Source organism: Lucilia sericata, unplaced genomic scaffold, assembly GCF_015586225.1.
Source record: "Lucilia sericata isolate MDLA Ls3-8-SP2 unplaced genomic scaffold, ASM1558622v1 Contig001443F_arrow, whole genome shotgun sequence".
Taxonomy (NCBI): Eukaryota; Metazoa; Arthropoda; class Insecta; order Diptera; family Calliphoridae; genus Lucilia; species Lucilia sericata.
The window spans coordinates 56,782-83,497 of record NW_023995375.1 but is presented as its reverse complement, the minus strand read 5'-3'; the positions used below and the strand labels follow the sequence as shown (position 1 = coordinate 83,497).

The following is a 26,716-nucleotide window of genomic DNA, read 5'->3' as shown; positions in this document are numbered from 1 at the left end:
TAATTTTCCGATCGTATAAAGTATATGTATATACAATTTTTATTACTAACATTTCTTAGTCACACACCGTCTACATACAATTTAAAAAGAGTTCAAATTCCATTGTTTTAAAAATTTCATAAAATTGTAAACGTATTCTTTCAAATTATAAAATTGTTGTATTCAATTCAAAAGGAAACATAAAAATCAAGCCTTCTCATAGTAATTTGTCTATATTTGCATTTTATTAGGTTTATTGGCTTCATATCACATTTTCTGATCACCAACAAATCGACCTGCAAAATGCATTTATTTGCATTATAAATTTCCATATTTAAACTTGGGTTTTTTCTCATTTAATGCAATGTATTTGAGTTGAGACTTTTTTCTTAGATTTATTTAATTCTTGGTAATAATATAAAATGATTTATGTTGTATTGTGTATTTTAATAAAATTCTATAAATAGCTTAAGCTTTTATAAGGACACAAGTAAGTGGTTTTATAAACGTGAGTATCTATTGTAAGTATTTGTTAATTAAAGTTTTATTTATACAGTTGGTAAGTTGTTTTTAATAAATGTTATTGTTGCATTACTGGTGCTTACTAGATTTTCAAAGCAGCTACTTTTGAGGTTAATAAAATTGAAATAAACAGGAAAAGTATCATCCTGTTTATTTCTAAAACTATATTTGTACTACCGGAATTCCGAAAAGCCTATAACGTGCAAATTCAAAATCTATGTACAAAGTTTTTCTAAATTCTTCAATTTTAATTTTCCTTTCTCAAAAGTCGATATATCATATAAATGACTAAACTAATGACCGTTAAGAAACCAATTGAATTTGAATAAATAGTTCGAAATTTTATATATGTATTCAAAATACTTAGTTGTTAACTGAACTAAGTATTTTTCTGAAACAACTTTTTCCCCAAACCAAAAATGTGACAATTTTATTTTTAATTTCAAGTATAAAAATAGTTCATTTTATTTAAAGCAGATAATATAAAAATTATAAACGTCCCTTTGGGGTGGTTGAACGTTTCAGATAATTTTCAATGTCAAACAATGCAAAACTAAAATATGGCAAATGTTTTGATTATAATCGGAACCTATTAAATGGCGCCTTACTCTTATTGCAAAACTACTGCAATTTTAATGAAACTTTAACTGCGTAGAATGTATGTGTGTTTAATTAAAGTGGAACATGATATCAAAGTCATTGCCCTCTTTATCAGAACTATCTGAAGCAGGAAAGGAAAATTTAGATTTAAAAATCGTACTAAATTATAAACAAAAATAGTAATTTTTTAGTTTTAAAGTACTAAATTAATTTTCTACTAGACAAGACTTTAGACTAGACTATAGACTAGACTATAGACTAGACTATAGACTAGACTATAGACTATACTATAGACTAGACTATAGACTAGACTATAGACTAGACTATAGACTAGACTAGACTATAGACTAGACTAGACTATAGACTAGACTAGACTATAGACTAGACTAGACTAGACTATAGACTAGACTATAGACTAGACTATAGACTAGACTATAGACTAGACTATAGACTAGACTATAGACTAGACTATAGACTAGACTATAGACTAGACTATAGACTAGACTATAGACTAGACTATAGACTAGACTATAGACTAGACTATAGACTAGACTACAGACTAGACTATAGACTAGACTATAGACTAGACTATAGACTAGACTATAGACTAGACTATAGACCTAGACTATAGACTAGACTATAGACTAGACTATAGACTAGACTAGACTAGACTATAGACTAGACTATAGACTAGACTATAGACTAGACTATAGACTAGACTATAGACTAGACTATAGACTAGACTATAGACTAGACTATAGACTAGACTATAGACTAGACTATAGACTAGACTATAGACTAGACTATAGACTAGACTATAGACTAGACTATAGACTAGACTATAGACTAGACTATAGACTAGACTATAGACTAGACTATAGACTAGACTATAGACTAGACTATAGACTAGACTATAGACTAGACTATAGACTAGACTATAGACTAGACTATAGACTAGACTATAGACTAGACTATAGACTAGACTATAGACTAGACTATAGACTAGATTATAGACTAGACTATAGACTAGACTATAGACTAGACTATAGACTAGACTATAGACTAGACTATAGACTAGACTATAGACTAGACTATAGACTAGACTATAGACTAGACTATAGACTAGACTATTGACTAGACTATAGACTAGACTATAGACTAGACTATTGACTAGACTATAGACTAGACTATAGACTATAGACTAGACTATAGACTAGACTATAGACTAGACTATAGACTAGACTATAGACTAGACTATAGACTAGACTATAGACTAGACTATAGACTAGACTATAGACTAGACTATAGACTAGACTATAGACTAGACTATAGACTAGACTATAGACTAGACTATAGACTAGACTATAGACTAGACTATAGACTAGACTATAGACTAGACTATAGACTAGGCTATAGACTAGACTATAGACTAGACTATAGACTAGACTAGACTATAGACTAGACTATATACTAGACTAGACTATAGACTAGACTATGTACTAGACTAGACTATAGACTAGACTATAGACTAGACTATAGACTAGACTATAGACTAGACTATAGACTAGACTATAGACTAGACTATAGACTAGACTATAGACTAGACTATAGACTAGACTATAGACTAGACTATAGACTAGACTATAGACTAGACTATAGACTAGACTATAGACTAGACTATAGACTAGACTATAGACTAGACTATAGACTAGACTATAGACTAGACTATAGACTAGACTATAGACTAGACTATAGACTAGACTATAGACTAGACTATAGACTAGACTATAGACTAGACTATAGACTACTATAGACTAGACTATAGACTAGACTATAGACTAGACTATAGACTAGACTATAGACTAGACTATAGACTAGACTATAGACTAGACTATAGACTAGACTATAGACTAGACTATAGACTAGACTATAGACTAGACTATAGACTAGACTATAGACTAGACTATAGACTAGACTATAGACTAGACTATAGACTAGACTATAGACTAGACTATAGACTAGACTATAGACTAGACTATAGACTAGACTATAGACTAGACTATAGACTAGACTATAGACTAGACTATAGACTAGACTATAGACTAGACTATAGACTAGACTATAGACTAGACTATAGACTAGACTATAGACTAGACTATAGACTAGACTATAGACTAGACTATAGACTAGACTATAGACTAGACTATAGACTATACTATAGACTAGACTATAGACTAGACTATAGACTAGACTATAGACTAGACTATAGACTAGACTATAGACTAGACTAAAGACTAGACTATAGACTAGACTATAGACTAGACTATAGACTAGACTATAGACTAGACTATAGACTAGACTATAGACTAGACTATAGACTAGACTATAGACTAGACTATAGACTAGACTATAGACTAGACTATAGACTAGACTATAGACTAGACTATAGACTAGACTATAGACTAGACTATAGACTAGACTATAGACTAGACTATAGACTAGACTATAGACTAGACTATAGACTAGACTATAGACTAGACTATAGACTAGACTATAGACTAGACTATAGACTAGACTATAGACTAGACTATAGACTAGACTATAGACTAGACTATAGACTAGACTATAGACTAGACTATAGACTAGACTATAGACTAGACTATAGACTAGACTATAGACTAGACTATAGACTAGACTATAGACTAGACTATAGACTAGACTATAGACTAGACTAGACTATAGACTAGACTATAGACTAGACTATAGACTAGACTATAGACTAGACTATAGACTAGACTATAGACTAGACTATAGACTAGACTATAGACTAGACTATAGACTAGACTATAGACTAGACTATAGACTAGACTATAGACTAGACTATAGACTAGACTATAGACTAGACTATAGATTAGACTATAGACTAAACTAGAGACTAGACTATAGACTAAACTAGAGAATAGACTATAGACTTTGTACTAAAATAAAATAATCCCTCAAATAGACCATTAATACATCCAATAGAAAAATATTGGTCAATTATGCGGGGATGTTCAAAGAAAATAAGAATAACAGTGTCAGTTTCGGAAGAGCTTTAGTTCTAAGCGGTGTTTGGCAACCACAAAACTATCGTGCAAAATCATTTTTTCCCGATTTAGCTATATCCTACAAAACGACATGAAATATAAGAAATCTTTGTATTGCAATATGTACATATTTTTATTGCAATAAAAAGATAGAATATTCAAATCCCAAATTTTATTTTAATTGGGCAATTAGTTTTGTTTAGGGTACTTGTGATTGTCGACCTTATCAGATTTTTTTTTTTCGTTTCTTCCTCTGCCTCTTTCTGTTGTCATTTTATTTTGTATATGTATGTATGTATACTGGTGCAACATTTTTTATATTTCTACATTCTTATCAGTTTTAATTTAAAAATATTTTATTTTTTGCATAATTTTGTTTATTGAATTTGTAAATTTTGTTTTAAAAGTTTTTTTTTTAGTTTTTTTCTCTATTTTGTTTTGCTAATTTTATTTGTTTTTATTTTGATTTTTTATTAGTTTTTTTATGAAAGCAACACTTTAAAAGTAAAGAAAAAAATGCAACGTCAACACAATATGTATGAATTTAAAACTTAAACAAATGCATGCAAAACATTTTGCCAACGTCAATTTTTTATTTATATATTAATTTTATATATTAAAAACTTTACTTGTTTTTGCAGTATATTGATTGGTATAAATTCAGTACGGAGCTTAGACTGCTCCTATGAATACTAACCCAGCAAAAACATGGTAATTAATTGTACTTAGCCAATAATTAATTTTTCAATCGAAGGAGTCCAATAATAACTTTATTTGTACTTTTTAGCCTTGAAACTTTGTTTTTGAATTAAATTTTTTACGGATAGATATATATATTTTTTAGGAAAACCATTAGTGAAATAAGTAGTACCCGACAAGGATACGCCCACTGCATTCTTGTCGGCTACTACTTATTGACTCCTTATTAGCAAGCAAGTAGTAAGTACTTACCTAACTCCCTTTTTATAAGTGAACGTGTGGTAAGTACTTGACCGTAATGTCATCACCGTGTTGAAATATTGACTTAAAATGCTATTGTGTAATTTTATCATTTTAACCCCTTACTTTATATAGAAAGTTTTTGCTGGAATCATATATGTACATACATATGGGTGTATGTAAATAGTTTACGAGGGTAAGTAGTAAAGTGATGTTGCCATTACTTACAAAACCCGTTCTATAAAAACGCATTAATGATTCCAAAGTGTATACATTACGATGGCTCCGTTTGTATGGAGAAACAATAAGATACTGATGGTTCCACCGAAAAAAGCTTGATTCATTCAAGATACTAGTTCTCAAAATTTTTATCCTGAGGTCAATATTTGACGAGGGGGGTCAATGGATAAAAAGGTCCTTACATCAGGTTTTTTCAAATTTTGTTCATGTTTCACACAAAGGAATGATATCATGTTAAACTTCTGAAAATTATATAAGTCTGAAACTTAATAATTGTTCAGATTTCCCTCGTTTTTCTAAGTATGTACGTAAGTATATAATACCATGTCGTATGTCTACGACAGGCGTCATGACCGGTTACCGGTTGATTGTTGTTGTCTTTGGCAATTTTTTGTTTGTTGTTTATTGAAAAATATATATATAAAATAAAAATTAAGAAATATAAATTTTAGATAAACAGCAATAACCTAAAACAAACGCCAACTGTTATTTGTACACGTGAATTAAAATTGCAAAACAACCAATAATAACCCAATATGTTGGATTGCTGAAATTGTACAGTGAATTTCATTAATTTCTTTCCATTTGTTAATTAAACAAAAATAAAAAATTTTCTAATTTATGTTTATAGATTGCGAAAATTCCAAAAAAAAAAAAAATAATTTTACGTAATTTTATTTTAATGACAGAGATTTAAATTTTACCTAGTCTAGACTTGAAGATAAAATTTATTGAAATATATTTTGATCATCAATACATATCTTTTAAAAAGACAGTAAAAGAAATTTAATGTTTATATTCAATTTTAATTAGTAATTTTTTTCGAATCATCTCAATATAGTATCTAACTTAAAACTCCAATAATAATATTATAAATAAATATATTTAGATTTATAAAAATATAATTAAAATTCGCTACATTTAATAAATATTTTAGGTTAGGTTGATAGGAGGATGTATACTACATCAAATCCGAAGAAATACACCTAGGCCACTATCGGGCCTGTTGTGCGCTCCAATTCAAGAAAGAAAAAAAAATTGTTCACTGAATATATTATTTTTCCATGTTCAGAAACTCAGTTTCCTGGACGTAATTCCTAAGAATCTTCCAATCGGTGTTGGTTAAGAATGTTATTTCCGGAATAACATCACTTCCAAGATACTTGGATCTAACTTCGACGAATGCCTGACAATGGCAAAGAAAGTGCTCCAGAGTTTCACTGTCCTCTCCACATGCTCTACATTCGTCTGAATCCGCACGTCCAATTTTGTATAGATGTGCTCGTAATCCTGTTTGTCCACTCAGAAGAGAAGAAGAGAAGATTTCTCGTTTTGCTCTCATCAGGGTCACCCCATAGAATCTTTGTGGTTCTACCCACCTTTTCATTATTCCAAGAGGCCTTATGGGATTCTCTCATCCATATTTTTAATTCAGCTTTTGTTGCGTCGAATGGTTTTGCGTTTGTCAGATTAACTACATCGAGCTCCCTTCCCTTTAAAGCTATTACATTCGCCCTTTCGTTGCCGACTACTCTCGAGTGGCCTGGTACCCATATGATGTGAACCTTACCTCTGGGAGAGTATTCAGTTAAAGCTTTCTTAGAATCCAATACGGTCTTAGATTTAATTCTATCACCTGATATCGCACAAATTGCCTTCTGGCTGTCGGTAAATATATTAAGCCCTGTGGGCGCCATACTTATTCTAATCCAATTTACACATTCCGTTATTGCTCGTACTTCTGCCTGGAAGCTTGTGTTATGATTAGGTAAACGGTGGTATATTTCTGTTTCTGGGTCTTCAATATAGATACAGGCCCACTTTGTCCCCTAATTTAGAGCCATCCGTGTAGCAACGGATTCCTACTGGTATTTGCTCTAATGTTCCGCTTGACCAAGACATTCTATCTAGGATTAGCGTTTCAAAGTTTCCGACATATTCAGTGTCTGGTATGCGATCAGGCACGTCCGATGAATGTGTATAACCTTCCAATGTGTCCAGTATACATTGATGACGTGTCCTATAACCGTTTTTGGCCAGTTCGCCTAAAGTAAAGAGCCGTTCGGCTGTAAGCGCCGCCTCATATCTTATATATGTTTCAATGGTTGGAATATCTAGCAACGTTTCCAGAGCCTTGGTTGAAGTAGTACACCAATAAATATTTTAAGATGCTTAAAATTTTCCATTTTCCAGAAATAAACCAATATTAGCTCTTATTCTCTCTTATACATGAACAGTAAGTAGTTTATCCCAAAACAAACTTTAATAAAGTAAACAAAAATATTAAAAATGTACCCAACAAAAACATGGTAATGACTTGTACTTGCTTAGCTACTTATCATTCGTAATAAGTACTTATATAACTCCCTATTTGTAAGTCAGCGTGGTAAGTACTAAGTCATCAACGTGTTAAAATAATGACTTAAAATTTACTTTACAATGTAAGTTTTTGTTTTGTTATTTACAAAGAAAGTACGAAAGCAGACACATTTCAGTTAAACTGATATACTTATTTAAACCAAAACCCAATGAAATAATAAAGTATTATATATCAAAGAAAAGCTACCCTAATGTACATACGCACATACTTGTACTCATAACTAAATACATGTATGTACTTGGTTGGTTGTACAATAAGTCCAATGATTATTATAGACAAATGTGCAAATAATCACATTGAAACGTGCAACCAAAAACAACAACAAAAATCTTTGTTTTTTAACAATATTTAGAAAAAATATGTATATAAATGTTTATAAATAATTAACCTGAATGTGTTGTTGGTTTTTTTTTTTGTTTAATTTAAGGTCATTTAAAATAAATAATTTTCTAATGATTAATTATTGCCAAAAAAAAAAAATAGTTGAAAATTTAAACAGGAAGTAATTTTATATTAAGGTTATATCTTTGATTTCACCATAACGAGAGGTGAATTTCTATAAGTGGTAGAATTGTTAGTACAAATTTGATTTTGGAATCGAGTAATGGTTCCAAAAATTTATTAACCCAGAGACCAAAGTATATTTTTCTAAAGGTATAAGCTACGAGGAATCCGAATCAGATCTCTTGCACCATTATAACGTCTCAAATATGATCAAAAACCTTTTTTTATTTTAATTTTCATGACACGATATTTCAAAAACCTGATGTGATTGATTCCAATAATGCTTTACTTTTTCAGCTTTCTTTACCAGACCTAACATGCAAATATAATTTATTTACATTTACATTTTATACATTTTGAAAGCTTAAATAATAAGCAAATAATGGACCGATCCGGAAAAAGTGTCGCAGAATGATTAGCATATTTACAAAACATATTCGTGTAGAATTTTTTTTCTCATATTTACCCCCATTTTCATCACCTTTAGTTATCGTTTAACCGGTAGTTATTCTTCCAGTTAAGATAATTTTTGTATGAGAACTGTCAGTATATCTTAAAGTTAAAAAATAACTAGACATGGTGAAAATGGGGGTCAGTATAATAGGAATCGGAAATATTTTGTACCTTATTTAAGAAAACCCGTACTTACCAATTTATTCACATGACTTAAGATTGTTTTAGACATGGATTACTGACATTTTGTATACCTAAGAAAATAATTATAATGACGTTAGTATTATTTAATAATTATTGAATTATTATGCAAATAAGTAATAGAAATCACAAATTTTATATTTAACATTTGACCCAAACAATTAATGAAGGATGTGATTAAAATAAAACTACAATCGGCGGTGCCAAATCTTAAATACCCTTCAGCACAGTGTTAGGGCTTGTTCCTCTAAATGCGAACGAAGAATTTTTTTCTAATTTTATAAAATTCGAAAAGTTATTACTGTTTTCAATATAAAATAAGAAAGAAATGCCAGTTGGAGAACGAAAAAGTTTCAGAAGGTAAATTTTTATAGATTTTCTATATGGATACTATATATCGAAAAAAAGGACCAATACATATTTAATATCATAAAATATTAAAAAAAAACCGATGATAGATTTTCATTCCATCAGGATAATATATGCCCGATTACATGTTTCTAGGTTCAATATTGCAGTAAACCCAAAAAGTTCCACTAGAAGAGCGAAAAAGTACCAAAAATCCTTACCTACAGATTTTCATTTACTTTGGACTCTGAATGTTTAATTTTACGTTTCTAGGTTCAATATTATAGAAAATTCAAAAAGTATCTTTTGAAGAACGAAAAAGTACCAAAAAGTCTCCTCATTTACTCCGGGCTCTACATGTTTAATTTCATATTTTAGGTATTATAGAAAACTAAAAAACTACCAGTTAAAAAACGAAAAAGTACCAATAATAGTCCTTGGTTCCAGTAATAAAATTAGTAGCATATGAAGCTGCATGTTGTTGTTGTTATTTCTTTTTGTCAAAGCATGCACAAAAATGGTAATTTTTTTATTAAATTTTCAAAGTTTGCCTCGGATTTTTACTCATATCACCATTATTTATGGACCGAATCGCTTTTTTTTAATTGCGATCTTCTAAAATGTGGCATGTGTGACAGAATTATTGCAGATTTGGGTCCTGAAGATATCTGGGGTCTTCAAAAATTCATTTCAACAAACATACAGACAGACGGACATAGCTTAATCGACTCCGTTATCTTTAAGGACTTGAAATGTACATACATACATACATACTTTATAGGATCGGATAGTTTTATTATATAAATTACAAACGGATTGACAAGTTTACGTACATACATACATATATAAAAATCTATGAAAATTTAAATTAATTTTTAGCCGAAAATTAACTAGAATTTAAAACAAACAATGACACATGAAAGACTTAAATTTATTAACAAAATGTATTTGAAATAAATCATTAAAATCGTTCATAATACAAATTAATAACAAAAAAATTCCATTGTATTTAAACATTTTCGTTTCAATATTCACAGTCTCAACTTTTTCTAATTTTAAGATTATTGTTTTATTTTTAATCTTAAATAATATACTCAATCATAAATAATCATAACAAACAGGGTATTGAAATATTGTATTTGGATTATCTTTACGACGCTTATGAGAACTCGCTGCATTTGCCGAATTCTGTCAAACATCGGAATGAAACATGAGAACGTGAATAAAAAACTCTTTGTCTGAGGAGTTTCCAAAACCTTTTAAGGTTAATCGGTCATAATTCTAAACGTATTTTTAGTAAATAGCTATGTAGGTAAAATTTTCAAGGAATTTTAGGCGTATTTTTCGATTAAAAGTTTTATAAAATGTTCGAAATGAATGTTTAAATTTGAAATATGAGTATCTATTTCTACGAAAAACGTTAAAACCGATGCGTCAATTATTGAAAGTTATCTAGTAATTACTTCCAAAGAATCAATTATGTAACTAGTTCAAATTCAGTTTATTTAAATGTTTGATTTTGATATTAATGTGAAATAACAAATCTTGCAGAAAACCCCTTTTACTATAGAACAGGTTGTTTTAACTACAATGACTATACTTTGTTCTTAATATACTTACATATATATTTTTTATTTTTGCATTGCAATTTATCTCATGCATAAACAGCAACAATATGCATATATAATATAGACGATAATTTTTTTACAAAAATTATCAGACAAAGAAGACACTGTTGACAACGACAATTTGATTTCTTTATGCCAGTTTGGTTTGTTGCCATGTGAAAATAATTAAAAATACAAAAAAAAACCCGAACAATTTCATGACAAAAATAGTGTCTGAGGTGCATTTAAAAACAATAATTTGAATAAAATACAATTTTAAAAATATATAAACAAGAGAAAACATTATTTAATTATACTACAATAATGACAAGCGTAAAAAAAACAATAAACAGAAGACGAATAAAGACATAAATTAGACTTTTTTGCAAAATAATTTACACAATTTTAAAAATAAATTATTTTATAAAATAAATTTTCAAGTTAATAATATAATTTTTTTGGCATTTATTAAATGTGTTTACGAAAACGCATAATATTATGGCACAGCAAATGGGTTTTTGCAAAATGGAATTACATATGTATGTATTTATAATACATACATTTATATATGTATATACACATGTATATAGTATATACATATGTATGTAAATATATGTATTTTACTTAGTACATATTTTATTTTTGTTAAAAATAATAACTAAATTTTATTTTTAATTTATATAGAGGATCAAAAAGTCATTTTTTTTAAATTTTTGAAATATTTCCATTGTTTACCAGCAAAACAAACTTCGAATAAATTTATATTGCATAATTTTCTTGAGCTAAAATACCGCAATCGTTGTCGAATGGGCTTTCGTAAAGTAAACAAATTCCGTTATTATATTAGATTTACGGCTCTATATCGAATTCCCCTGCATCATAAAGTTTGAAAATTTTGGTAATCAGTAATGTAGTTATTTCATACATTACTTACGTCTGTTTAACTAACAGTTGGAAGTGAGTTAAACCCAAATAGCAGGTTAAAATATCATTGTGTAAGCGGATAGACTAAACATCCACAGAAACACCTGTTATTTTTAACCTTGTCGAACAAAAATAAGTAATTATCCATCCAAAAAGTAAGTAATTTCAACTAGACTATAGACTAGACTATAGACTAGACTATAGACTAGACTATAGACTAGACTATAGACTAGACTATAGACTAGACTATAGACTAGACTATAGACTAGACTATAGACTAGACTATAGACTAGACTATAGACTAGACTATAGACTAGACTATAGACTAGACTATAGACTAGACTATAGACTAGACTATAGACTAGACTATAGACTAGACTATAGACTAGACTATAGACTAGACTATAGACTAGACTATAGACTAGACTATAGACTAGACTATAGACTAGACTATAGACTAGACTATAGACTAGACTATAGACTAGACTATAGACTAGACTATAGACTAGACTATAGACTAGACTATAGACTAGACTATAGACTAGACTATAGACTAGACTATAGACTAGACTATAGACTAGACTATAGACTAGACTATAGACTAGACTATAGACTAGACTATAGACTCGACTATAGACTAGACTATAGACTAGACTATAGACTAGACTATAGACTAGACTATAGACTAGACTATAGACTAGACTATAGACTAGACTATAGACTGGAATATAGATTATACTATAGACTAGATTTTAGAATAGAATAGAATAGACTATAGACAAGGCTAAAGACTAGACTACAGACTAGACTATATATTAGACTATAGACAAGACTATAGACAAGACTATAGACTAGACTATAGACTAGACTATAGACTAGAGTATAGACTAGGCTACAGACTACACTATAGACTATAGACTAATCTATAGACTAGTCTATAGTCTAGTCTTTAATAAAATAAATGCTAAATTTTACTTTATATTGGCGGACTGACGTTTAAGTAAATAAAACTACAATTTAAAGTTATTTGTTTAACAATTTTTCATTTACTGTTTGCTTCTGACTCTCCAGTATAACGATGATGATTGTTAAGTCAAATTCATATCTATTTATTTAATTTGTTGTTGAATTTAAATTGAATAATATTGTTTGTTTTTTTATTTTATTTATAATTTTATTAATAATAATAATATGCATTTAGTGTTTCTTTAGAGGCTTTAGCAGAAAAAGTAAGTGAATAATGAATGACTGAATGAATAAAGTTTTTAGATTGATTTGATGATATTGAGATAATTGAGAAAATTATTATAAGTTTAAGATTGAATGTATTATATTTCAGCAAATCTAGTTATTTGACGTTTTCTATAAATCTATATACAAAAATATTGTGTAAATATAGAGAGGGAATAAACGTATGGCACTTAAAGATTATAAAGATCAAATAACAAATTCATTGACTTTTGCTCTCTTTTCGATTTAAAATACAATAAACGTTCTTAATAGAAAAAAATATTATAATACCTGTATTTACAATATTTATTTTTATACACTATGTAAAATAGTTATAAGTACATTTGTTAGTTTGTTGTTCAATTATAGATCGATATTTTTTATAAGTTCTCTTAAAACAATCTTTTTAAAATCGTTACGAATTAAAAAAATTACAATATATTTGCACTTATAATTACTTCACTCAGTGTTTAATGATAATCCTAATAACAAGCTTTTTAAAAAAATTATAATAGCTTGTCAAACAATGTTAATAATTTCTTTAAATATTAGTTCAATAACAATGTAATCTATACTTTTAAATATTTATAAGTTTTAAACCTTTGTTGTTTTTCATTTAAATTTTAAAGTATTATTATTAATTACATTGAATTTATTATAATTTTATTTTGCAAAAAAATCTTCAAAGTCTTACGTTTGTAGCAAACATTTTTACTTTCGCATTATGGGTCTTTATTTTTTTTCCGAAAATATGTACCTGTAAAAATAAATAGTAAGTAACCTTTGAATTGTTTTAATAACAAAAACTTGCATTGTATAGATTTTTTATTAATTTATTTTACAATTTTACTATATTATAGTGACCATTTTTTATTATTTAAATTGTTTTGTTTTTTCGTTTAAATTAAAATGTCATTTACCTTAAATAAATCTTTAAGGTTTATTTTTTTTTGTTTTTAGCAAAAATAATCGTTGCAGCTTTTTGTTTAAATAATTTAAAATTTTCTTCTCTTTCATAGTCAAATTAAAGGCACTTTAATTTACAATTAGTTATTATTTTAATTATATAAAATTAAAATAAAAGTAAAAAATAAATTAATTATTTTGATGGAAAATAAAGTTTATAATAAGAGAAAATATGGGGGTAAATAAAATTAAATTTTTTTATTAAAAAATATTACTATTACTTGTGTATAACCTTCTATTTAGTTTAGTCTAGTCTATAGTCTAGTCTATAGTCTAGTCTATAGTCTAGTCTATAGTCTAGTCTATAGTCTAGTCTATAGTCTAGTCTATAGTCTAGTCTATAGTCTAGTCTATAGTCTAGTCTATAGTCTAGTCTATAGTGTAGTCTATAGTCTAGTCTATAGTCTAGTCTATAGTCTAGTCTATAGTCTAGTCTATAGTCTAGTCTATAGTCTAGTCTATAGTTAGTCTATAGTCTAGTCTATAGTCTAGTCTATAGTCTAGTCTATAGTCTAGTCTATAGTCTAGTCTATAGTCTAGTCTATAGTCTAGTCTATAGTCTAGTCTATAGTCTAGTCTATAGTCTAGTCTAGTCTAGTCTATAGTCTAGTCTAGTTAGTCTAGTCTATAGTCTAGTCTATAGTCTAGTCTATAGTCTAGTCTAGTCTATAGTCTAGTCTATAGTCTAGTCTATAGTCTAGTCTATAGTCTAGTCTATAGTCTAGTCTATAGTCTAGTCTATAGTCTAGTCTATAGTCTAGTCTATAGTCTAGTCTATAGTCTAGTCTATAGTCTAGTCTATAGTCTAGTCTATAGTCTAGTCTATAGTCTAGTCTATAGTCTAGTCTTAGTCTATAGTCTAGTCTATAGTCTAGTCTATAGTCTAGTCTATAGTCTAGTCTATAGTCTAGTCTATAGTCTAGTCTATATTATAGTCTAGTCTATTCTATAGTCTAGTCTATAGTCTAGTCTATAGTCTAGTCTATAGTCTAGTCTATAGTCTAGTCTATAGTCTAGTCTATAGTCTAGTCTATAGTCTAGTCTATAGTCTAGTCTATAGTCTAGTCTATAGTCTAGTCTATAGTCTAGTCTATAGTCTAGTCTATAGTCTAGTCTATAGTCTAGTCTATAGTCTAGTCTATAGTCTAGTCTATAGTCTAGTCTATAGTCTAGTCTATAGTAGTCTATAGTCTAGTCTAGTAGTCTATCTATAGTCTATAGTCTAGTCTATAGTCTAGTCTATAGTCTAGTATAGTCTAGTCTATAGTCTAGTCTATAGTCTAGTCTATAGTCTAGTCTATAGTCTAGTCTATAGTCTAGTCTATAGTCTAGTCTATAGTCTAGTCTATATATATCTAGTCCTATCTAGTCTATAGTCTAGTCTATAGTCTAGGCTATGTCTAGTCTTGTTAGTCTATATCTAGTCGATAGTCTAGTCTTATAGTCTTTCTATAGTCTAGCTAGTAGTCTAGTCTATAGTATAGTCTATAGTCTAGTTATAGTCTATAGCTATAGCAGTCTATAGTCTAGTCTATAGTCTCGTCTATAGTCAGTCATAGTCTAGTCTATAGTCTAGTCTATAGTCTAGTCTATAGTCTATCTGTTATTAGTCTAGCTATAGTCTAGTCTATAGTATGTCTATTAGTTGTCTATAGTCTAGTTATAGTCTAGTCTATAGTCTAGTCTAGAGTCTAGTCTATTAGTCTATGTCTATAGTCTAGTCTATAGTCTAGTCTATAGTCTAGTCTATAGTCTAGTCTATAGGTCTAGTCCCTCTATAGTCTAGTCTATAGTCTAGTCTATAGTCTAGTCAATAGTCTTGTTATAGTCTAGTCTATAGCCTAATTTATAGTATAGTCTATAGTCCTAGTCTACTGTTCAAGTCTGTAGTCATGGTCCTATAGTCTAATCTATAGTCTAGTCTCTAATTTAGTCTAGTCTATAGTATATTCCACATTCTAGTCTATAGTATATTTTATAGTCTAGTCTATAGTCATGTATATAGTCTAATCTATAGTCTAGTCTATAATTTAGACTATAGTCTATTGTATAGTATAATCTATAGTCTAATCTATATTCTTGTCTGTAGTCTAGTTTATAGTCTAGTCTATATTCTAATCTATAGTCTACTCTGTAGTCTAGTCTATAGCCTACTCTGTAGTCTATAGTCTAGTCTATAGTATTGTTTATAGTCTAGTCTATAGATTATTTTATTGTAGACTACTGTATAGTCCATAATCTAGTCATTAGTTCTGTAAGAGTTTAATCGATAGTTTAGTCTGTAGTCTATAACCAGGTTATGATCTAGTAGATGATCTCTTCTATGATCTGGTCTATGATCTAGTCTAGTCTATAATATTCTTAAGATCCTAGATGACAAACTTTATAAAAATTGACGTTTGAGTTTCGGAGAATTTCGAAAATGTGTAAAAATTGAGTTTTGAACTTAAAGAAATATTTTCAATTTTTAAGAATAGTTATTAGTTTAGAAATGTTAAAAAAGTTGTTTTAGAAATAATATAAGAAAATTATAACTAATAGATATTTATGAAAATTTATATTGTTCACTGTTAATAAAAGTGTCTTAAATGCACTCTACCATAAATTTTAATAAAATACACATGAACATATTCAAGTCACTTCTTATGGGATTTTTTTGTTGCCAATTCATGTTGTTTTCCATATTTAAAAATAACAAATAAATAAAACGCTAGACTTTTTATTCTATATATAAAACAAATTAATATTTGCAAAAAATAATGAAAACATAACATGATGAGTATATATTTAAAGGCACGTGTCAAAGAAAATGAAAGACACATTAATACACATCTTAAACAAAACAACCTTGACATGACATACTGGGAAATGGTGTAGTGATTGAGATTGTGATGACACAGAAGTAAGGAACACTTTCTTTACAAAAATATTTTATTATAATATTACTGTTGAGTAATACTACTTATTAGATAATAATGGATCATTTAAAATAATTGGACCTTATTATAATTATGAGTTGTTATTGTTGTTTGCTTGAAAGTTTAATTGTTATATTTTGTAAAAAATATAAACAATGTAAAAAACAAATTGGAATTATTATAATGGTTTTCACCAATGATTATAAAAGAGAATCAAGCGAGACTGTGTTTTTTCAGCTAAATCATATTTCAAAATTTTAAATAAATATGAAATAAATTTGTTTTTAATTAACATTTATGTTTGCATAAACAAAATAATTACTTCAATTAAAAAAATTACTTATTGATTTTAATTGCAAATACAATGACGACTTGTTCAATGGAGAAAAGTGCAAAAACTAGTGATTTTTTTATTTAAATGAAATGTGTGGACCAAACAACATGTTTTAAATTTATAATCTTCATTGTAATATTTATAAATGACAAACATTTTGAAAGAAACTCAAGCTCATTATACTGTAACAAAAAATGCATTAGATTTGTCATGAATTGTTCGATTTTTTTTGTAATATTTCTTTAAAATTATTAGATATTGTTGAAATGAAAAAACATAAATTATTTTGGGGAAAAAACAAATCTTTAAATTTAATAAAAGTAATAAGCAGCAAAGCAAATCTAAAAACCTTATAAAAAATGTGATCAAAAGAAAATAAAACAACAGAAAATATTTAGTTTTTTGTATGTTTTTGGTTTTTTTTTTTTAATAATATTTAAATAATTGACCCATATTTTCAATCAATTTAAAACGTATCAAAGTTTTATGAAACAAAAATGTGCATACAATTTTTTTTAAACCTTAGACACATTTCAAATTTGATGTAATAATAGGGCCTTTAAAATATATTTTTTTTAAACATTCTTATTCAAGATTTTTCTTACTTTTTCTAATAAATTAAACAAATTTTAAACTAAAAACTATACAGTGATATTTTTAAACGAAATTAAAAAAATATATAATATTTATAAATACAAAAATAAAACGAATATATATTTAAAAATATTACAATTTACAATATCAGTACCTTTTTCGTTTAGAAATCTTTTTTTTGTTTTAGCGTAATTTTTTACATAATATGCATGTATTTAATATATTTTATATACTAAAAAATATTGTTGTTTCTCTATATAAAATATGAATATAACCTCTTTTTTCTACTATACACAGATAATTATTACTCTTTTCAGGTTTGCTACTTAATTACTCATTTGCAGGCCACCACTACTGCGACTGCCGGTCGAAGAGGAGGTTTGTAAAATACCTAATTGTGACACAAGTTTGTCATAATCTTCCAATGAAGTCTCAAACTGTTCCAGCTGTTTAGAGAGATCATCTACAAATGAATAATCGGCAGCATTTGAGGCAGCCGAGCAGGATTGTGGATTTACCGCGTTTGTTTGGGTATTATTAGAGGAGGCGGAGGAGGAGATTGGTGCTACAATTGCCGTAGTCGTTGTTGCTGTTGTCGTACAGATTTCAGCTTGCAATTCGGAAAAGCCTTTTAGGGGTGGGGCATGATAACAATCACGATAAAATTTCGCCAAATCGTTGACATGTGAGGTTGGCGAGGCAAAAGGGAAATTGAGTTCTTTCAGGAGATTCTCATCGTCCGCCGAATGATTGTTGACTTGCGACAAGGGCAAATTGTTTGTAGAGGCATGTGGCGGCGGTCTTGTGTTAGCAGGTGGCTGTGGAACAAACAGACTCTTAACGGGTGATTGTGAATGAGTAGAGTTGTTAGGTGACTTTTGTTGTTGCTGCTGCAACAGTTGCTGTTGTAAATTTTCATCGTTCTCCAAACTTTTAAACGCTGCTGAATTGTTGTTTGTGGTGGTATTTGCATTATTACTGTTGGTTGAATTATTGTTCAGTGCATTGTTAATGTTGATATTATTCTGATGTCCATTGCCCAAGGGGGATGTTTGCGGTGAATCACATTTACGATTTAAGGATTCTATTGAACCAGTACCCGCACTACCAGCACTTTCATGTCTTGGTTTTCTTAAAAGCCATTCAAATGGTGGTGTTTCGGGTAAAACGAAATCATCTTCTGTATATTGACGCAATTTGCCGATGTCAGTAAATGCTCCTGGGCGTAAAGGCTTCTCAATATCGATGATTTTCTTTTCACCCCCTAGACCAGCAGACTTTTTGCCATTCAAACCGCCCGCATTTTGTTTGCCAGCCGTTTCGGTATGTTTGAAATGATTCGAATCAATCATAATGGTATTTGTTTCTCGTGTCCTCGTCTGGCCAGCAGTGGTTGTGGGCGTTATAGTCATTTTTGTGCGATAGGCAACCGACATAACTAGATTACCCACAATAGTATTCAAATGACCAATGCGAACATTTTTGTGACCTTCACCCAAAGTATGAATCTGAGGACGTTCTACATAGATGCGGTAGTAAATACTGTAAGAATCAGGACACTGACGTCGGGATAGCTTGTAAGCGGGTGTGGCACGTGTCAAAGAAATCAATGATTTCAATAGCATACCCATGCGATTGTAAATAGCATGAGCAGTCTTTAAGCAGGGTTGTTCAGTGGCTGTAGAATTCAGGTTTTGATTTTGGGCCTTATCGTTGGCTTCCTTAGTTTTATTTGAGGCTGATGGTTGCAACTCCAATGACCACACCTCCAAAATCATTTGATCGCCTTCTACTGTTTTCAATGAAATCTCCACGCACAAGGGTAAACGCTTTAAAATTGATTCTCCTGGAGCCAGAGCTAAAGCCTTTTTTGTTTCAGCATAAACATCTGGATGGTCTTCGACGACTAAATTAAACCAATCATTGCCCGCCAAAGGATTACACTTCGTTTGAATCTTCTCGCCCAAACGGGACTGCACCACTACTTGGGTGGATTTTAGGGCTAGAAATTTAATAAATTTCTCCAAATCTTTTTCAGCTGCATTAATGCGTTGTGTCGACATTTTGTATTTTTTCACTTTATTCACTTCTTTCTCTTTTTATTATGTATTTTCCTTTTATGTTTTTCTTTGTTTAGCTTTTGTTTTGGAAATTCTTAGAATTTTAGTTTTGTCTTGTTTTGTTTTAAAAATAATTTATTTTTTCTGGCATATAGTATATTTTTTATTAAATTTAAAATATCACTAATTAATTAATTATTTTCTGTACTTCCGCATTTTTGTAAATTTTTCGTTTTGTCAAAAACCAGAATTTGCTTTTTCAATTTTTCATCAAACTTGCACTGTCTTTTTTTCACGATTTTGCTTTTGTAATTGCAATTAAATTGGCATGTATTTTTTTCTTCATATAGTTTTTTTACACACCCTTTTTTAGTTTTGTTTTCTTTTAAACCAAGTTTATTTCTGTTTTAGCACTATTGAAAATATAAATCTTCTATTTATTTAGTTTTTATATCCACGTAAATATTTGTTGGCAATATAAATTATTTTATTTTCTAATATTTTTATCGCGTAGAAACAAAGGAATTTTCGTTATATCTCTTCATTTATTCAGTGACTTTTCGTATTTCTAGTTGCCTTATCCGTTTTGGACTGAAATCACACGCTCAGAGAAAAAATAACTTTGCTGATTTCGTTTTGTGTTTTGTACACAGAGTTGTATTTTATGTGTGAACAGAGTGTACTAAAACATTTGGTACGATTCTGACGTCACGTACGCATGTTTTAGTACGAAAATATTGCCAGATTTAATTTATAAATATATATTTATCCTAATACTCGGGGAAATAGATTATTCATATTAAATTTTAATATTTATTTTTAATAGTAATAATAAAAAAACAAGAAATTGTATCAATGATTTTTTTAAATTTTTATCTATATATATAAAAATGAAAGTGTGTTTGTATGTATGTATGTATGTATGTATGTATGTATGTATGTATGTATGTATGTATGTATGTATGTATGTATGTATGTATGTATGTATGTATGTATGTATGTATGTATGTATGTATGTATGTATGTATGTATGTATGTATGTATGTATGTATGTATGTATGTATGTATGTATGTATGTATGTATGTATGTATGTATGTATGTATGTATGTATGTATGTATGTATGTATGTATGTATGTATGTATGTATGTATGTATGTATGTATGTATGTATGTATGTATGTATGTATGTATGTATGTATGTATGTATGTATGTATGTATGTATGTATGTATGTATGTATGTATGTATGTATGTATGTATGTATGTAGTATGTATGTATGTATGTATGTATGTATGTATGTATGTATGTATGTATGTATGTATGTATGTATGTATGTATGTATGTATGTATGTATGTATGTATGTATGTATGTATGTATGTATGTATGTATGTATGTATGTATGTATGTATGTATGTATGTATGTATGTATGTATGTATGTATGTATGTATGTATGTATGTATGTATGTATGTATGTATGTATGTATGTATGTATGTATGTATGTATGTATGTATGTATGTATGTATGTATGTATGTATATGCTTTATAGACTGCTAAACGGCTGGACCGATTTTCCTGAAATTTTCACAGTTTCTTCCTGTATGTCTGGAAAGAACTATAGGCTACTTTTTATGTTTAAATTTCATGTGGGCGACGTGCCACGCCCATATTAAGAAAATGTTAAATTAGTATATCTGAGATAATATAATAGTTAGAGTCTTCAAATTTTGTCGGAGCAACTTTAGTATCAATATAATTATTTAAGACAAAAGGTGGGCGGATTAGCATTAGGTGGCGTGGCACCTCCCATATAAATTAAATACAAAAATTCGTTTATCTTGGAAACTATTATAGTTAGAATATTAAAAATTTGCACGAGTAACTTTAACATCCATGTAAACATTTTGGGAAATAAATGGGACTACCCATGAGGGGAGCAGCACCTCCCATATTAATAAAATACAAAAATTGGTTTATCAGGGAAACTAATAGAACTAAATTCTTAAAATTTTGCACGAAGAACTTTAATATTCATCTGACTTTCATCTGGGGGGCTTGGAGCTCCCATATGAATTAAATAGAAAAAATCGTATATCTGAGAAACTATTAGAGGTAGAATCTTCAAATTTTACTGAAGAACATTTAGAGAATAACGGGCGGACTTTCAATGGGGGGCTTGGCACTTCCCATATGAATTAAATACACAATTTTGTATATCTGGGAAGCTATTAGATTATTCAAATTTTTCATAGATTAAATTAAAATCTTTATTAACGTTCGGAATAATTGGCGAAATTGCAATAATTTGCGTGGAATCTCCCATATGTAACAAATTGTATATCTGGAAAACCATTGTAGTTAGAATCATCAAAATCGTTAAGTGGGTTTCTTATTTATATTGCTTTTAGGGTAGCACAGCACACTGGGTATATATATAAATAAACAAATAAAAAATCTTTGTTTTTACGTTATTGATCATTTTCTTAAGGCAAAATTTCTGCAATGTTTTTTATGGAGGATAGGGTTAAATATCGGTAGATCCTAGTAAAACTTGAAGAAAGGATTTGTTTTTAATTTTTAAGAATTTTTTATTCATCCCTGCATAATTTCTCACACAACCTATGAGCTTGCTCTGTTTTGTTGTTATAAACAATATATTTGCTTCCAAAATCCCACTTTCTGATCTCTCGGATTCCGTTTTTATTTAAAATCGTAGAAAAATTAAAAACTAAACGTAGTTGAAAACTTTGCGGCTTACAGTCGATTTTAAGCCGCCGCCGACATATTTAATGTTAATATTTGTCGCCGCAGGGCTCTGGGGACAGACCATTATTCAGAACACTTGAGTGCCGGTATTTATACCAAAATGTATTCTTTTAATTTTAACCTAATTCCGTCCTCCCTGGTTCTTTTAAAAAGTATTTTTTACCTCAAAATGACGTTCTGTTGTTCAAGTGTTAGTAAAAGTATCGGCATACAATTTGAAGATGCCGCCAAAGTTTTGAGTGTCAGTCGCCGTCGTCGTTAATGTTTGTCAGCACAGATCTCTACGGCTGTGTTTTCATAAATCTTATTTTGTTTAGTGTAGTGCACGTGTGTAAAAGATTATTAACTTTTTGAAGTATTATTCAGATTTTGAAAATAAATTATAAAAATGCCACCAGTAAAGAAACAAAAACCAAATAAATCTCCCAAGACTAGTGGAAAAGATAAGAAGCAGGCTAAAAATGCTGGTGAATCTGTTGTATCGGGACAGGTAAGGAATCCTATAACTGTAAATATAACAAAAACGTGTTAAAATGTCTGCAATTCGAAAAATATTTTTACAGTTACAAAAGAAAATCAATAAAATTCAACCCAAGAAAGATCCCAAAGGTGTTGTCTTTATCAAACATTTGCCACACGGTTTCTTTGAGGAGCAGCTGAAAAAATATTTCGAACAATTCGGAAATGTAACCCGTGTACGATTGGCTCGCTCTAGACGCACTGGCAACAGTAAGGGCTATGCCTTTGTCGAATTTGAGTACCCCGAAGTGGCTGAAGTTGCTGCCGAAACTATGGATAATTATCTGATGTTTAAAAAAATTGTCAAGGCTACGTACATACCACCAGAAAAGCAACAATTCAATTATTTCCGTACCTCTTTAAAGAAAATCAAGAATAAATCAGGAAAGTACGTATGGGTATCGTCTAAAACTGCAGCTATTCAACAAAAAATGAAGAATCACAATGATTGGTCCGAAGAAAACTATCAGAAGCGCACACAAAAACAATTAGCAAAACTTAAAAAGATTGGTAAAAAATATGCTCATCTTGGTATTGATATCAATGAAATTATAGCAAAACCCAAGATCTTGACTGATGGAGAGAAAAAGGCAAAAGGCAAGGCAGCCAAAGAAGAAGAAAAAACTGCAAGCAGCTCAAAAGCTACGAAAAGGAAAACCACAAGTGATGATGCTTCCTCCAATAAACAACAGAAGCCAAAGAAAAAGGTGGCGCTAGAAGACCTTTTGGGAAATACTATACAAGAAGATTCCGATGATGAAGACTACATAGCTATGGCTGAAGACAGTGAAGCTGAGGATGCTGAAGTTGATGAGGATTCTTCAGATGAAGAAACTTATGGCTTCACTAAAGGTTCAGATAACGAAGAAGATGAAGATAGCGAAAATGAAAGCGCCGAAGAAGAACCAGTCCCATCTATTGCCAAAAAATCCAAAAAGAATTTTGGCAAATCATTAAAATCTTCAAACGTTGAACGTTTCGATCAAATGTTAAAGCGTAAACCACACACGGGCGGCATCAGCAAATTCAATAAGAAATCCTTAAAACAGCCTTCAGGAGTTTCGAAAAATAAGACTGCTTTACAGATGAGTGCAGCCAAAGAAGTGGCTAAGCCACTTTCAAAAGTAAAAGGCGGCAAATTGGCTAAACCCTTAAAGTCTAATAAAAATCTGAAGAAAGTAAAATAATTGAATAGTTTTGTAGGTATTACAAACATTCGCCAACTTATATTAATTAATAAAATTAGTATGTATATGAGAAATATGTTTTTCGTTTGTTTATATAAGTTTCTTTTTTTTAATATTTGTATGTATATAATTTTAATAAAATTTGCAAATATTCTATTTGATTGTGTTACAAATGGAAATTATAAAAAAAATTAAATATGTGTTAAGTTTAAGGACATCTAGACAATTATCTCTGCTTGAAGATTTTTAAAAAGCAGCAATACACATTTTTTTAATGAAGGCTAGTTAAGTCCTACTATATGATCTATCAATGCATCGATACATGTTTATAAATATGTTACATGATGCTTTGGCCAATTAAAAACTTTGACGACAACGAATAAATAAATGGTTTTTTTCTCAATTTTTAACAAATTTTTCGAATTCAATTGGAAATGCCGGGCAACTAATGTAAAGGTTCGATATCAGCTAAAAATTATTTGGCCTGTAGGAATCACAAAACTAATTTTATACTAAAATTGATTGCTTATCGTCAATGAGTAAACTTACACGACCCATGTTCCCATGGATTTATGTTTCTATCCAATTTATGTATTTAATTGACTTACCATTTTTATAAATTAAACGCGGAAAATTAAATTTGTTTCCGAATTTTCACTTTTTTCACAAATTTTACAGCACAAACCAAAATATACACTACTTCACTTTCGCCAAAAAAACTTCTACTGAAAAGGCGCCAATTTCTGTGGAATTCGATTGGTTTTTTTATTACATAGGTATTGTCAAAAAAACTTCTCTTGTAAAACGGTTGTCTGCTGTCATTCTAAGATTTTATAGTTGAAACAAACAGTAGACCTTTAGCAATGTTTTCGGGTTTTTTAAACTCTTTTTGACTTCTTTATGTTAAAAATATAAAGTAAGAAAAACGTTTATTTTTAAAATAGTTGCAATAAAAAACAAAGGCTTATTAAATAACTATTCTTTTGATTTTATACTGATTTTATTAGCAGGTTAGGCAATAAAAAAAGTCTTTCTATGAATAGACTATTTGTGGAGAAAAGTCGAAGTCGATCGACTTATTTTGTCATAAGTCGACTTTTTATATAAAAGTCAAAAAAGTTGAATGAAATAGAACGAAAGTCGAAAGATGCATTTTATATTTGTAAAGAAGTGCTAATTTTGACACATCTGCTCAGCATGGGGATGTAGCTCAGATGGTAGAGCGCTCGCTTAGCATGTGAGAGGTACGGGGATCGATGCCCCGCATCTCCAATGTTCTTTTTATTTTTTTTTAATTTAATTTTAAAAAAATTAATTGTAAATATCTTATTAGGGCACTGGCACACGTTCAATATATATTGATCAATATGGATCAAGACCCATTTTAATATACTGATGAATAACTCGGGTATGCTACACGTTCAATATTTTTTTCTTCAGTATTTGCTATATTTTATGGTATACGAGTCGGCGGATGATTAAACGAATACCGCAAAAATACCGAAATAACAAAAATTTTGAAAAAAGTAATTTTCTTTTATATTTTTTTAACAATTTTTAAAACAATATTTCATTTTTATTTGCTTTATTTTATTTTTTTCCAAATTTTAAAAATGTATCGTGATTGATATCACAAAACATGCTACACATTCAATATTAATCACGTGATTCATTAATATTGATACGAATTTTGGATTTCAGAAAATTGGGGTTTTCTGTGATATGGAACACGATCCATCAATATTACATGCTACACGTTCAATACATATAACAATATCACGATATATATTGAACGTGTGACACTGCCCTTACATATAATTAAATAGAACTATAAATGTTATTGTTAATATTAATCATAAATGTATTAAGTTTAAATATTAAATAAAAAAAAATATGTTTCTACAGGTTTCTAAGCTTCATTATACCCAAAAGGTCAAGTTTCTAGAAACTTTCGTCACGAGATAAAAAAAACAAAATTTTGATTAAATTATAGGTCTTAGGTTTATTCTGAGTCCATTTTTGGACTCAGAGTTTGTTTTATCCTTGGGGTTTTATCGTAAACAAGAAAAATAATGATGGGAAATTAAATTTTGTGGGATATTTGGCTCAAATATATTTTTTTAGAAATTTTAATGAATTATTGGACCTACCCTCAATTCTGAAACCATTTTCGGATTCAACATAGATTTAAGTCTTACTTGACAAATTTCAGTTTCCCTCGGCCTTAAGAACCCGAAGTAGTAGTACAAATTGTTCAAAATAAAAAAAAATTAAGAAATTTGGATGAAACAATGGACCAAGGTCCACTTTCGTGGGATATTTGGCTCAAATATTTTTTTTAGAAATTTTAATGAATTA

General features: G+C 29.4%; 3 protein-coding genes across 4 annotated transcripts in view; 1 reads left to right on the top strand and 2 right to left on the bottom strand.

Annotated features, from left to right (window-relative positions):
* LOC119611414 (LIM and senescent cell antigen-like-containing domain protein 1) overlaps positions 1-25,154 on the bottom strand; it is a 49,828-nt gene extending 24,674 nt beyond the window's left edge. Inside the window, exons 1-2 of one of the 2 annotated variants that reach the window (XM_037966985.1) lie at positions 24,967-25,154; positions 8,900-8,957 (exon numbers count right to left, since the gene is read on the bottom strand). The gene's annotated coding sequence lies outside the window, so the exon portion shown is untranslated. The remainder of the gene's footprint in view (positions 1-8,899; positions 8,958-24,966) is intronic. The other variant, XM_037966986.1, reaches the window with a different exon arrangement.
* Positions 17,635-20,493, bottom strand: LOC119611412 (autophagy-related protein 13 homolog). The gene has a single exon (XM_037966980.1). The coding sequence runs from the start codon at positions 19,886-19,888 to the stop codon at positions 18,152-18,154; it is 1,737 nt and encodes a 578-aa protein (XP_037822908.1). The 5' UTR covers positions 19,889-20,493; the 3' UTR covers positions 17,635-18,151.
* LOC119611413 (MKI67 FHA domain-interacting nucleolar phosphoprotein) lies at positions 22,809-24,549 on the top strand. The gene is made up of 2 exons (XM_037966981.1): positions 22,809-23,142; positions 23,216-24,549. Exons 1-2 carry the CDS (start codon positions 23,041-23,043, stop codon positions 24,356-24,358), a joined length of 1,245 nt encoding a protein of 414 aa, XP_037822909.1. The 5' UTR covers positions 22,809-23,040; the 3' UTR covers positions 24,359-24,549.
* Positions 25,155-26,716: the final 1,562 nt, after the last annotated feature.